Consider the following 14130-nt stretch of genomic DNA (forward strand, 5'->3'; position numbering starts at 1 on the left):
CTCGCCTTCCACGAATACTGATAAACACATTATTTGTGAAATACAGAAAGAAACCAGAGGATATAACGGTTGAAATATCGCGAGATATCGCGAGGCTTTCCTGAAGTATCCCGGAGGAAAACAGGATGTGAGCTTCGGTGTGCGTGGATTTGGAAAATGTGAAAGTGAAAAAAAATGTTTTGAATTTAAGTTTACTGTAGAACCCGGACAAGTACACCGCAATTTTAGGCCAATTATCAGCTAAATTAAATGGGAATCATCTTCCTTCTTTACATAATATAGATTTGGATTAGTTCTTTTAAGTTTTCAAGTGTAAAATATTCCCTTTCCTTGGGTGTAATTAAATGCATCTATTGACCTTCATAGGTTCTAACCTAAGCTCTGACATAACCAAAAATAACCCAACTCACATCTAATTCCAAAAGTCATCTGCAAACGTAGTTAATAAGAGCCAAAAAATGAATAGTGACTTATAACATGTTTGAAATAAATGTCTGAACCCTCAGAATGAAGCCTAGAAAGACCAAAAGAACAAATTTGTTTACCTCTGGGAACCATATATGAAGATAATAGCATCTGGAAAATAGGGACACTTATATTTGTTTAATTGATTTACTTTATTTTCAGTAAAAGTTTCCAATGCATTTACCTACTACAGGTCTAAATGATCATATCAGTTTTGTATTGTACATTTCAAATACAATACATATATTAGGAGAATTTTTCTAAGTAAATTAAACAAATATGTGTGACATTTCAAGAGCTCAGAACAGAAGGAGCACTTTATTTTGTGTTTCATATTTTCATTGGATGAATTTTTTGGTGGGAGGAAAATAAATCAGTTGGTTCCACCCCAACCTGAAGGATATAAAAACTCCAGTTACATCAGCCCTTCAGACCTATTCAGCCAGACAAAATGAGGAAATTATTGTTCATGCTGTTGCTTTCCTGTAAATCTGCATCTGCAGGTAAGTTCACATTCCTGCTGTGATTCTCCTACATTTACACACGTTCATGACTAAGAAAAGTAAACAGGGTTTCTAACCTCAAAATAAGAGCGTTGGTCTGAAAGATGGGGAAATCTGAGTTGTCCTGATACTGAATGCTGCTCTGGAAGGCAGCAAACAATCACCTGCTTCAGCGGAACACAGTCCTCTTTATTAGAGATTCATGTTTGGCCCATGAGCATCGAGGCATTCAACTCAAAATTTCAAAGACTCCAAATCAAAGGAGAGGAGACACTGGTCAGGTGAGAAGTCAGGGTGAGGCGAGGACAGCGCGGTGGCAGAAAGTAGGCCTTGCCCTGGGGAACAACAGCAGCCATGGGACAATTATATGCACTTTAAAAGATCCTCCGCACAGGTTCCAGCCCATTTATTGGAGTTCCTACAGTCTGCAGTCTTAAGGCTCCTCTAAAAGATCTCCTGTTTGTCTCCTAGTGCAACCGTCCCTCACCATTTACTACACCCTGGACTCCCAAACATCCCTGAGTTTTTTGCAAGTGTGGAGGTCAGTGGACTTGAGGTTGGATACTGCGACACCACTAAAAAGAAAGTAGAGCCAAAGACAAACTGGGCAAAGACGTTCCTGGACCATCACCAAGAACAGCTGGACTGGTACACTGCAGAGTGTGTGGAGCGTTTTCCAGTCAACATGAAGTACTGGATGTACAATGTGATGGAGATCTACAACCAGACTGGAGGTGAGACCATGATCCACTTTTTCTTCCATGCAGAACTCATTGTGCACTCAAGAAAGGAGGTGAATTAGCATAGCATGCTCCAGATTTACTGACCTCTGCGTTCTCCCAGCAGGTGTCCATGTTATACAGAGGCTTGATCATTGTGAATTGGACAGTGAGACAGGAGAAATCTCTGCTTTCTCAAAATTTGGTTATGACGGAGAAGACCTGTTGGAACTGGACCTGAAGACGCTGCACTGGACGGCTCTGACACCAAAGGCTCTCGCTGTAAAACCCAGATGGGATTCTGATGAACATAGAACACGCTGGATTAGTCTGTACATCACCAAGAAAGGATGAAGCAATATTCTGCCATTATGAAGGAGCACCTGGAGAGAACAGGTAGAGACACGTTAACCTTCTGTAAGAACTCAGCAGGACCAGGTGACAGGATGATGTCACTGACTGCCTGCATTAATATGTCCAACATGCAGGAAAACGTGACTCTTCTCAGTTTTACCGACCCAGTTAGCTTCTTCAGGTGTTTTTGATCAGGTTTAAACACTCGCAGCATTTGAAGCCTTAAATTGGGGCGAAGGTTGACTTTGTCCTGCTGATGAACCACCATGAGACAAATGATGGGTTCCTCTCTGTCCCCCCAGAGCTGCCGTCAGTGTCTCTGCTCCAGAAGACCCCCTCCTCTCCTGTCAGCTGCCACGCTACAGGCTTCTACCCCGACAGAGCCACACTGTCCTGGAGGAAAGGTGAAGAGGAGCTCCATGAGGACGTGGACCACGGAGAGATGCTCCTCAACCCTGACGGAACCTTCCAGATGAGTGTTGACCTGAACGTGTCCTCAGTCCCACCTGAAGACTGGAGCAGCTACAAGTGTGTGTTTCAGCTGTCTGGAGGGAAGGAAATCACCACAACACTGGACAAAAACCAGATCAGGACCAACTGGGGGAAGCCTGGTGAGCCTCTGAAGGTCCAGTAAAGATCATGTCCAAAGATGCTTCCTTTTCAGTTCTGAAGTACATGTTCGGCTCAATCCCTGTCTCTAACCTACACTCGGATCATAGCGCTGGGATTCTTCATTTAAATGAACATAACCTCACAGGTTGAGCAGTAAAAGTTCAGTGTTGTGTTCCAGTCTCATCCTCAAACCATCCTGGTGCTGCTGTTATCATAGTGATCCTGGTGGTTCTGCTGCTGCCGGTGGGCGTCGCCATTCGGTTCTGCATCAGGACAAGGAATAATCCTGGTGAGCAACTAAAACCCGCTGCGTTTATTGCTTTAAAAATAGGCCTTTTTATTTCTCCAGCTTGGTTCCAGCTCTAATCTTAATGATGAAATGTTCCCACCAGCAGCCTTCTCAGGAGATCCCAGTCAACAAGCTGCTTCCCACATGCTGAATAACAACAATCACTTGTGAAGTCTTGGCAGCGACCTGTCAGTTAATCAAACATCTCTCTACAGCGTCCCCGTTGTGATCAGAAGACGACTCCATTTTGTGTTTCGTCTTTAAAGAGGTTGGATATTCTACAAAAGGCACATGACCAGTGGAGCTGCCAGCAGAACCGACAGTTGAGGATGATCCTGATGATACTGTGCCAGGATAGAGGCAGAACCACTCCGGTGTGACCAGATTCTCAGCATTCCTGCAACCATTTCCTTTCCACGGGACTTCCTCATTGTGTGGTAAAACAACTCTCAACGTGAAACACAGCCAACTGGTACAGAAGGATTTTTCACACAACTTTTGTTACACGGGAATTTTAATAAGCTATTTCGTTATTGGCATTTTAGCAGCAACTACGTTCAAAGAAGTTTCTTAAATAGCAAATTCATGGACTTTAACACCAGGAGGGTTTTCGGAGCAGCAAACGGGAAGTTGTAATTCCCTGATGTGTCCAGCAGAGGGCGACATTGATCTGAAATATTTAAATATTCTTTTATTTGAAGATTGATGCTCATCGTCTCACGGGAACTCCTCTTTCTTCATTTTACTACTGTATACTTGTTTAATTTAATATACACAATAATCCACCTATTTTATGCCTTTTTTGTGCATTTGCCTTTAGGACAGTTTTTGCTGTATTGTGTTTTGCCCTTTTCTTTTGCGGTGATATTTTCTGATGATGGCTGCTGGAATAAAAAAAAGAATAAAATAATTCCCTGCAAGAGAAATTATCATCTGATTTGTGCCAACTGCTAGACAAATTCTGGCTGCAGCATCATCACACACCAGTAAAATCAACTGTTTGAGTAGCTTAGCTGACAGGCAACCGAGGAGGTAATAAAATAATGTAACTTCCTGATCTGTCGAGCACAAATATTGGACCAGTCCAATACACCAAACTAACTTTATTGAAATAATTGAAATAAAATACAACAACAACAATATATATTCATTCACACTGGCTGTAAAATTGTCCCACTGAATTAATAAAATGACCTTGTGAATTTGCAACTATGTAAAAGAATTCTGCTGGAAAAAAAGTCTTCAAACAGAAAAATAAACAAGCTGCAGTTTAAAGTTTGTTGGTTCCTAATTTGGACCTGTGATCCCTGAATAATTATCAAAGGGAAAATCTCAGTTCAGAGAGTGAAGACTTATTTTAATAAAGTGTGTGTTCACCCAGAACTCTGAATCCCAGTAAACTCCAGATGTTTGAGGGAACATGAAGACCTCCGCTGCAGCTTTCCAACAGTTTTCAGACTTTCGCCAGACTGAAACTCGGAGGTCAAAAGTTGAAAGAGTCAAAAGTTTTAGGAAATTGTGTGAGAACGTTGACTGTAGTGATCAGACACTAGAGAGAGCCCTTCACCCGGTAATGAGCGCGTTAGTTCCGGAGGTGACGTCATGGTGGGGCAGCTCTCGCACACCGGCTTAAAGGAGTGAATTATTGATGGATTTAAACATTAGATCCACAATGACAGACCTTTGCAGCCACACAAACTTCAGACTCCCCCCCCACCTTCACCCTCCAGCTCTCACTAAAACGAGTGCTTTCACTTTCACTTTGGCCCCATTCAGACCCCATTCGCTTCTACCTGGTCCTAAGTGACGTCGGTGCCATCTCAGAATTCCTATTGGCTCCTGATCACGTGAAAACGGTTTTTCTCCTTTCTCTCCGCTTTTCTCTCCTCATTTTCCTTTTCCTCCCGTCCGTCGAGGCGGAGTCATGCACTTTGTATCTGACCACAAAAACTGTCTTTCATCATGAAATCACTCGACTTTTCTGCTTCTTCTGCTGGCACTCTGAGTCTGCCCGACTCTTCAGCAGGTCAGTTCTGATCATTTTAAATGTGGAAATGCTAAATTCAGTCAGGCAACTTTCATTTCACGCTAAATTTCCGGAAGGTTTCCATTTGCTTGGCGATCATTCCCACACTTGGGCTCATCTATCAGACACGACTGAGAGGAATCTAGTTCATATCAGGAGGGTTTAAACTTTAATCATTAATAAATGTGATGAAGAAAAGCAGAATCTCAACCACTGTGGAGTTGATCCCAGTCTGAGAATAAAGCTTCAACAGCAGCTCCTCATGAGGAGAATCTTCACTTGTGATGATGGAAATGCTGCAGTTGATCCAACATGTGAGGGAGAAAAATCAGCTTTAATCAGAACAGAAGTGATCCTGATGAAGCTGAAGACAGGATCCCAAATCAGCGTTGGGATGTTTAACATGTTGCCATTAATCTTTCCACAAGAAATACTTTATATTTGCCTCCAAATAAATGAACTTATGAAACAAACCTCAGTAAAATTACAGTGATTTTAGGGAGATTTTGAAGTGTTTCAGGTTTAACTGGAAACAGCTCAAGTTGTCATTAATCACTCGTTTAAATAGTGACTAACTTATTAACCTGAATAAGTTAGGAAAGAAAAATAAACAGGTTTATTTTAAAGAAAATAAAAGGGTTTCTTTATTTTATTTTAAGTGATTATTTTTAGTTAATTTTTTAAAATGTGCTGATAAAAATTTTAAGTAAGCAACGATGATTTTAAAATCAAAATAACTTTAAAAACTTGAAACTAATGAAAGTGTAAATAAATGAATAATTAGTCTTTTCTATATTTAATTTTGTTTTCTGATTGTGTGTTATTAATATTAAACTCTTGTTGAGTCGTTTCTGACAGTAAAGTTGTGATATTTGATATTTTTTCTCTCAGTGACTCACACTCTGAAGTATTTCTACACTGGATCTTCTGGAGTTCCAAACTTCCCAGAGTTTGTGGTGGTTGGGATGGTTGATGATGTTCAGATGGTTCACTATGACAGCAACACCGGAAGAATGCAGTTTAACAGGAGTGGATGAAGGAAGCTACAGCAGATGATCCTCAGTACTGGGACAGATACACTGGAGTCTTCATGGGTCACCAGCAGGCCTTCAAAGCAACATTGAAATTTTAAAGCCGCGCTTCAACCAAACTGGAGGTGAGTTGACTTTTCTTTACTCCTGATAAACTATTGTTGACGTCCGGTTGTGTGTTTTGGTGATCAGGTGATCACACACACTCTTCATCTGGGAGTGTTTCACTCACCTTGATCCAACAGTGTGATGACGCCTCCTCTGGGCTCAGACACACTCCGACTCAGCAGAACGCTGAAACTGGACCGGACCTGCCTCACTCACACTGTTTCTGACCATCCCATAATACCCCAGAGATGTTGGTCAGAGCGTCAGCGGCAGGTTAGCCAGTAGAGGTCACATGACCTGCAGAAACTAGAGGATTCATCACATCACACGTTTGTTTGTAGCGGCTGAGCTGAGCTGAAGTGGACCACAGTGAGTCTGTGCATCATCCATTCATCTGGGAACATCCACAAACACTCACTGGCTCATTTCACCACTTCATCCTTTCATTAATGAATGATTGTCATGAACGCCACATTTAGTTCTGATGATCTCACCAAAAACAGGAAAATGAACCCACCAAAACATGAAGATACACAGAACATTTGCTCCTGGAACCAGAGGCTGGGCCTGTTTTTCATATTTCCAGCCAACGGCTCCACTTAGTGACACCAACAAAACCCTTTTGAGAACTTTGTGACTTCCTGTCTACATCTGCTCAGGGAGCAGCAACAAATCTGGTGACTCTTTCTGCTGTTGGTGGAGACAAACATCAACGTATGAAGCTGAATTAGAGCCGGAGCCGTTATCATTTTCTCCCTCTGACACGTTTCTCTTTTAGTCCATTTAGATGACAAATGTAGTCCAGTTAAAGTCTTCTATAAACAGTTCCGTGTGTTTGGGTTGGTGTTCCTGTGTTCCTGTCACTTGTTTTAGGCTTCATAATGGAGCAGAAGTTTAGAAACATGACAAGAAGCTTAAAAAGCAACATAACCAGGAACACTTCCAGAGAGCCTCTTTTGGGTCATTTTGCTGCTCTCCAGGCTGGATACAGGAGGAGGTCGGCCGTAGGGCCAGCAGGTCCAGCCCACATAGCAGGAATCTTCTTGATTTAGAGTCATATTCTAGCATGAGACTCAGCAGGACAAACAGGATTTAGCTGTATTTATAGAAAGGATTTACCTTATTTTCGCGACAATAGGGCGCAGGCATGGTAAAACATAACGCTACACTAGCTTAAAACATGCATGCTAGCGTGTATTTAGTAATGCACTCACGTACATCATATTCTGTATCTGAAATGAATCCCAAATGGCTTTTGCAAAAGCCGAAAAGCATTTACAGATTTTGGAACTCAGTGCACACATAGGTGCACGTATACTAAGGCGCAGGCATGGTAAAACATACCGCTACGCTAGCTTAAAACAGGGGTGCCCACACTTTTTCAGCATGCAAGCTACTTTTCAAATGACCAAGTCAAGAAGATCTACCTACTATAAATTTGCAAAACATAACTGGTTGCCCTGGATGTCAATCAAGTGACGGGATGAATGATAGGCTGATATTTTTTAATGTCACGCCGCGATCGACCGGTAGATCGCGATCGACGTAATGAACACCCCTGACTTAAACATGCATGCTAGCGTGTATTTAGCAGTATACTCACGTACATCATATTCTGTATCTGAAATGAATCCCAAATGGCTTTTGCGAATGTTGAAAAGCATTTATAGATTTTGGAACTCAGTGCACACATAAGGCGCACGCATGAACATGTTAAACACCTTGTCCACTTTAGAGAAAATTTAAGACTTTTAATTGCGTCTTTTGGTCGCGAAAATACGGTCAGTCGGTAAGTTCAAAACAGGATCAACAGATTAAACGTTTATTTGCAGTTGAAACATATTTAAGGTGTTTTGCTGACTTTTGGTGTCTCCCACAGCAACATTGCTCCTCTCACGTTCCAACAACCTCTAAATATAATTGGGATTGGGCGGATTGTGAGACGACGTCATTGAGCGTCTTCTAGCGACTTGTTGGACAGAAAATAGAGACCTTTTGTATTGAGGAGTCGGCAACAAAACCAGCTAAGACAGAGTCCCATCAAGTCAAATCAATGTTCTTACACATCTTTATCAATATTTCTACAATTGAACAATAGTATCAGACTTTTTGAGTGAGACATTGATGGATTTATTAATGCTAACGTCCAGATTGATCTTCAATACAGGCAAATAGAGGTGGAATCAGGGTCGCTCACTGGTCAGAATGAACATCAAGAGGAATAATGTCAGCATGTGCAGTCAAAAAGAAGAAGAGAGTGGAATAAAGAGGCTCCAGGGAGTTCTATCCCCTCAGGAGGAAACCAGCAGGTTAACAGCATATTCTGAATGACAGCAACTGAACCTGCAGCTGGGAAAAAGGCTTAAAAAGACTTTAGAGTCATAATAATGAACTGACTTGTATATCTGCCAATAACTGACTCCTCTTTCATGGTTAGTGAGGAAGGTTCTAAAGACAGAAGCAACAACAGGAGCCTGCATGTAGAAACAACCAGTTCAGAACAAAGAGGTTCACATATATTAGAGAGCTTAAACACAGCAGGACTCAAAGAATCAGACCCTTTTTAAAAATCACTTCATCTGAAACGGCATCATTACAACTACAAGGAAGTCCAAGAATTTCCACATCTAGAGGTTCTACCGACTAAAATAACCCCCTAAAAAGGTTCAGGATGGAAAAGCCGACGGGTCCACAGACGCTGTTTCCAGCTCTGATTCCAGTCGTCCCAAAAGCTCTAATGACTCTGAGCCTCATTAGCTCTAATAACAACATGAGAAGCAGAACGATGAACAGCAGAGCAGCACAAATCTCCCCATCATCAGCTGGATTCTTGAGCTGAAACAGAAGAAGAAAGGAAAGGTTGTGTGTGCTGATGGTTTGTGACTAAAGTGGCGCCATGGCGACGCCTCCATATCAGCTGGAGTAGGAAGGAATTAGACAAACATCAGGATATAATATCAACCAGGGCAAAAACCTGCTGCAACAGCTTCAACAACTTGATAAAAATGTGTAAAATATCTCATGATGAGTTTATTAAATCCCAGCTGCACAAAGAAAAGGAGCTTCCATTAAAGATCAGAGCAACGATGTTGGAGGATTTTCTGATGGAAAGATGAATCAAATCCATCCAATTCTCAGGCTGATACAGTTTCCATGTTCCTCTCAGACTGTGCCATCAACAAACTCCCTTTGTCTGGTGTGACGCTCTAATAACGCTGCCAGATGGAACTAAAATGGCTGCCCAGCCCTCCTGATCTGGGAGGTTGAATCCTCCAACATGGAGCTGCTTCAGATCAAAGCTCAGTTTTCCTACCAGGAGAAAAGAATTAAAACACGGACGAGGAATCATCAACACTCACAACGAGCAATTACAGCCTGATCAGCAACGAAGGAAACAGCAACTTTGGATTCTGAGTCAGATTTAAGAACTTTCTGATTTTAGATTTTATTGGTCCATTTTTCCAGAATAAAGATCAAAGGACCGTCTCAGAACCATGAAAGCAAAACTGAGAGAAGAATCAAGTTTATTAGGAAAGAAAAGCTGGAATAAAGACGCGAGTGAAGGAAACAGGAAGCAGATTCCAGATTTACAAGGGTGACACGGTTCAGTCAGGATCAATGAGGACTGTCCAGGTGAGGACAGTGTCCATCAGACCAGAGACAGCTGTTGGGAGCATCAGTGAGTCTCTGGGGGACGGTGAGACGGTCTCACCTGTTGACAGGTGGGTGAGCTGTGACGTCTCTGCTTTACTCACCTCTGTCTCTGTCCCTGTCTCTGTCTCTGTCTCTGTCTCTCAGGTGTCCACATCTTCCAGTTCATGTGCGGCTGTGAGTGGGACGATGAGACTGGAGAGAAGAATGGATTTGATCAGTTTGGTTATGATGGAGAAGATTTTATCTCATTTAAACTGAAGGAAGGAATATTGGTAGCTGCCAAACGGGAGGCTGAGATCAGCAAACACAAGTGGGATCAGGATGAAGCTGGGATAGAACAACAGAAGTCCTACCTTAACCAGGAGTGCATCGAGTGGCTGCAGAAGTATGTGAACTATGGGAAGAGCTCACTGATGAGAACAGGTAGAGTCACATGACCTGTGGCAGCATGACATCACAACCTGCAGGACACCTGTGTCATCCCCCAGCCCCCCCTCCTCCCAAAATGTCTCTCTGCCCCTCACCTTCCTTCTCCCCCACTTTCTTCCTCTCCCCCTCTCCACCCGCTCTCTCTCCCCCCTCTCTCTCTCCCCCTCCACCCCCACACATCTCTTCCTCCCTCCGTCTCTGTCACTCTACCTTCTTCCACCTGTTCCCTCCACCTACTTCCCCCTTCCCACCTCCCCCCTCTTCATCCACCCTGTTTCCTCCCCCCCATTTCCTCCCCCTCTTTCCCCACCCTGTCGCTCTGTCTCTCACCCCCCCCTCCCACCCTGTCTCCCCATCGCCTACCTCTCTTTCCCCCCACCCTGTCTCTCTGTCTCTCACCCACCTGCCCCCCCTCCTCCTACCCTGTCTCCCCATGGCCCCCCTCTGGTCCTCCCTCTCATCCTCTCTCTGTCCCCCCCAGAGCTGCCGTCAGTGTCTCTGCTCCAGAAGACCCCCTCCTCTCCTGTCAGCTGCCACGCTACAGGCTTCTACCCCGACAGAGCCACACTGTCCTGGAGGAAAGGTGAAGAGGAGCTCGATGAGGACATGGACCGCGGAGAGATGCTCCTCAACCCTGACGGAACCTTCCAGGCGAGTGTTGACCTGAAAGTGTCCTCAGTCCCACCTGAAGACTGGAGCAGCTACAAGTGTGTGTTTCAGCTGTCTGGAGCGAAGGAAATCACCACAACACTGGACAAAAACCAGATCAGGACCAACTGGGGGAAGCCTGGTGAGCCTCTGAAGGTCCAGTAAAGATCATGTCCAAGATGCTTCCTTTTCAGTTCTGAAGTACATGTTCGGCTCAATCCCTGTCTCTAACCTACACTCGGATCATAGCGCTGGGATTCTTCATTTAAATGAACATAACCTCACAGGTTGAGCAGTAAAAGTTCAGTGTTGTGTTCCAGTCTCATCCTCAAACCATCCTGGTGCTGCTGTTATCATAGTGATCCTGGTGGTTCTGCTGCTGCCGGTGGGCGTCGCCATTCGGTTCTGCATCAGGACAAGGAATAATCCTGGTGAGCAACTAAAACCCGCTGCGTTTATTGCTTTAAAAATAGGCCTTTTTATTTCTCCAGCTTGGTTCCAGCTCTAATCTTAATGATGAAATGTTCCCACCAGCAGCCTTCTCAGGAGATCCCAGTCAACAAGCTGCTTCCCACATGCTGAATAACAACAATCACTTGTGAAGTCTTGGCAGCGACCTGTCAGTTAATCAAACATCTCTCTACAGCGTCCCCGTTGTGATCAGAAGACGACTCCATTTTGTGTTTCGTCTTTAAAGAGGTTGGATATTCTACAAAAGGCACATGACCAGTGGAGCTGCCAGCAGAACCGACAGTTGAGGATGATACTGATGATACTGTGCCAGGATAGAGGCAGAACCACTCCGGTGTGACCAGATTCTCAGCATTCCTGCAACCATTTCCTTTCCACGGGACTTCCTCATTGTGTGGTAAACAACTCTCAACGTGAAACACAGCCAACTGGTACAGAAGGATTTTTCACACTTAACTTTTACAGCGGGAATTTTAATAAGCTATTTCGTTATTGGCATTTTAGCAGCAACTACGTTCAAAGAAGTTTCTTAAATAGCAAATTCATGGACTTTAACACCAGGAGGGTTTTCGGAGCAGCAAACGGGAAGTTGTAATTCCCTGATGTGTCCAGCAGAGGGCGACATTGATCTGAAATATTTAAATATTCTTTTATTTGAAGATTGATGCTCATCGTCTCACGGGAAACTCCTCTTTCTTCATTTTACTACTGTATACTTGTTTAATTTAATATACACAATAATCCACCTATTTTATGCCTTTTTTGTGCATTTGCCTTTAGGACAGTTTTTTTGCTGTATTGTGTTTTGCCCTTTTCTTTTGCGGTGATATTTTCTGATGATGGCTGCTGGAATAAAAAAAAGAATAAAATAATTCCCTGCAAGAGAAATTATCATCTGATTTGTGCCAACTGATACACAAATTCTGGCTGCAGCATCATCACACACCAGTAAAATCAACTGTTTGAGTAGCTTAGCTGACAGGCAACAGGTAATAAAATAATGTAACTTCCTGATCTGTCCAGCACAAATATTGGACCAGTCCAATATACCAAACTAAAAGACGATTATTATTATTATTGACAACAACAATAAAAACAACAACAACAACAATATATTATTCATTCACTGGCTGTAAAATTGTCCCACTGAATTAATAAAATGACCTTGTGAATTTGCAACAATGTAAAAGAATTCTGCTGGAAAAAAAAGTCTTCAAACAGAAAAATAAAGAAGCTGCAGTTTAAAGTTTGTTGGTTCCTAATTTGGACCCGTGATCCCTGAATAATTATCAAAGGGAAAATCTCAGTTCAGAGAGTGAAGACTTATTTTAATAAAGTGTGTGTTCACCCAGAACTCTGAATCCCAGTAAACTCCAGATGTTTGAGGGAACATGAAGACCTCCGCTGCAGCTTTCCAACAGTTTTCAGACTTTCGCCAGACTGAAACTCGGAGGTCAAATGTTGAAAGAGTCAAAAGTTTTAGGAAATTGTGTGAGAACGTTGAGTGTAGTGATCAGACACTAGAGAGAGCCCTTCACCCGGTAATGAGCGTGTTAGTTCCGGAGGTGACGTCATGGTGGGGCAGCTCTCGCAAACCGGTTTAAAGGAGTGAATTATTGATGGATTTAAACATTAGATCAACAATGACAGACCTTTGCAGCCACACACACTTCAGATCTTTAAGTTTGCTCTAACTGGAGAGCCCCCCCCCCACCTTCACCCTCCAGCTCTCACTAAAACGAGTCGCTTTCACTTTCACTTTGGCCCCGTTCAGACCCCATTCGCTTCTACCTGGTCCTTAGTGACGTCGGTGCCATCTCAGAATTCCTATTGGCTCCTGATCACGTGAACACGGTTTATTTCTCCTTTCTCTCCGCCTTTCCTCCTCATTTTTCTCCCGGACCGTCGAGGCGGAGTCATCCACTTTGTTTTTGACCACAAAAACTGGCTTTCATCATGAAATCCCTCGACTTTCTGCTTCTTCTGGCACTAATGAGTCTGCCCGACTCTTCAGCAGGTCAGTTCTGATCATTTTAAATGTGGAAATGCTGAATTCAGTCAGGTAACTTTCATTTCAGGCTAAATTTCCGGAAGGTTTCCATTTGCTTGGCGATCATTCACACACTTGGGCTCATCTATCAGACACGACTGAGAGGAATCTAGTTCATATCAGGAGGGTTTAAACTTTAATCATCACATGCAGCTTTTGTGCAGCAGCTGAAAATAAATGTTAAAAGTTTAGAAGTTAGGGATAGTATAATCTTTAGCAAGAGTAAAAATGATAAATAGTCAGTTGAACCTCCCTTGACATGATTGTGGTTTAGATAATTGTAATCAGGAGGAAACAGTCAGACGAGAAGCGTTAAACACCCGTCCGACTGCACAGTTTACTGGTGTTGATTGTAGCAATACTCTGTGCCTTGTATATATCTCTAAGAGAGACGAGATGAGTGTATCCTTTCTATTGTTTTAATTAACACTTATTGGTTCCTACCAATATTCCTACATCTCCCCCTTTTAGTGAGTTGCCCACATTTCTTTTAACATCAACAACTGTTATTTTCTTTTACTGTACTTACAAACACAAATATCTCTGTATAACTTTAACTCAGGAATGTACAGTATGCAATAATCAATTAGCTTAGCAACTGAAGTACATTTTGTCTCATTTCTTTTAAACAAGTCAAACAATCAACTTAAAGGCACTTTCCTATCTCGGGGTCAGGGTAGACTGCCTGAGTCCCCAAAGCTGTGCAGGTGTTATTCTGCCCTGTGTGACCACAGCTTTCTATGTAAGACGGATTATTATTATAAGTCCATT

The 14130-nt window shown here is 42.8% G+C and overlaps 1 protein-coding gene, 1 long non-coding RNA gene and 2 pseudogenes across 2 annotated transcripts; all 4 read left to right on the forward strand.

The window, feature by feature from the left end:
• Positions 1-1087: 1087 nt before the first annotated feature.
• LOC130518715 (major histocompatibility complex class I-related gene protein-like) lies at positions 1088-3868 on the forward strand. The gene is made up of 5 exons (XM_057021534.1): positions 1088-1362; positions 1440-1702; positions 1815-2038; positions 2268-2942; positions 3158-3868. Exons 1-4 carry the CDS (start codon positions 1103-1105, stop codon positions 2673-2675), a joined length of 1155 nt encoding a protein of 384 aa, XP_056877514.1. The 5' UTR covers positions 1088-1102; the 3' UTR covers positions 2676-2942; positions 3158-3868.
• Positions 3869-4881: 1013 nt separating this feature from the next.
• LOC130518450 (H-2 class I histocompatibility antigen, Q9 alpha chain-like) lies at positions 4882-12535 on the forward strand (annotated as a pseudogene).
• LOC130518485 (uncharacterized) lies at positions 6131-8866 on the forward strand. The gene is made up of 2 exons (XR_008948042.1): positions 6131-8151; positions 8275-8866. It is a non-coding gene; the product is annotated as an uncharacterized LOC130518485 (long non-coding RNA).
• Positions 12536-13161: 626 nt separating the features above from the next.
• LOC130518453 (H-2 class I histocompatibility antigen, Q9 alpha chain-like) overlaps positions 13162-14130 on the forward strand; it is a 35654-nt pseudogene continuing 34685 nt past the window's right edge.

This window comes from Takifugu flavidus, chromosome 21 (genome assembly GCF_003711565.1).
Source record: "Takifugu flavidus isolate HTHZ2018 chromosome 21, ASM371156v2, whole genome shotgun sequence".
NCBI classification, from domain to species: domain Eukaryota; kingdom Metazoa; phylum Chordata; class Actinopteri; order Tetraodontiformes; family Tetraodontidae; genus Takifugu; species Takifugu flavidus.

Bases quoted from the DNA above. Each gene is read 5' to 3' on its own strand.
- LOC130518715 (XM_057021534.1), top strand. From the start codon at position 1,103: ATGCTGCTCTGGAAGGCAGCAAACAATCACCTGCTTCAGCGGAACACA. The intron at 1,703-1,814 runs GTGAGACCATGA...TTCTCCCAGCAG, and splicing joins GATCTACAACCAGACTGGAG to GTGTCCATGTTATACAGAGG. The intron at 2,039-2,267 runs TGAAGCAATATT...TTGAAGCCTTAA, and splicing joins TGTACATCACCAAGAAAGGA to ATTGGGGCGAAGGTTGACTT.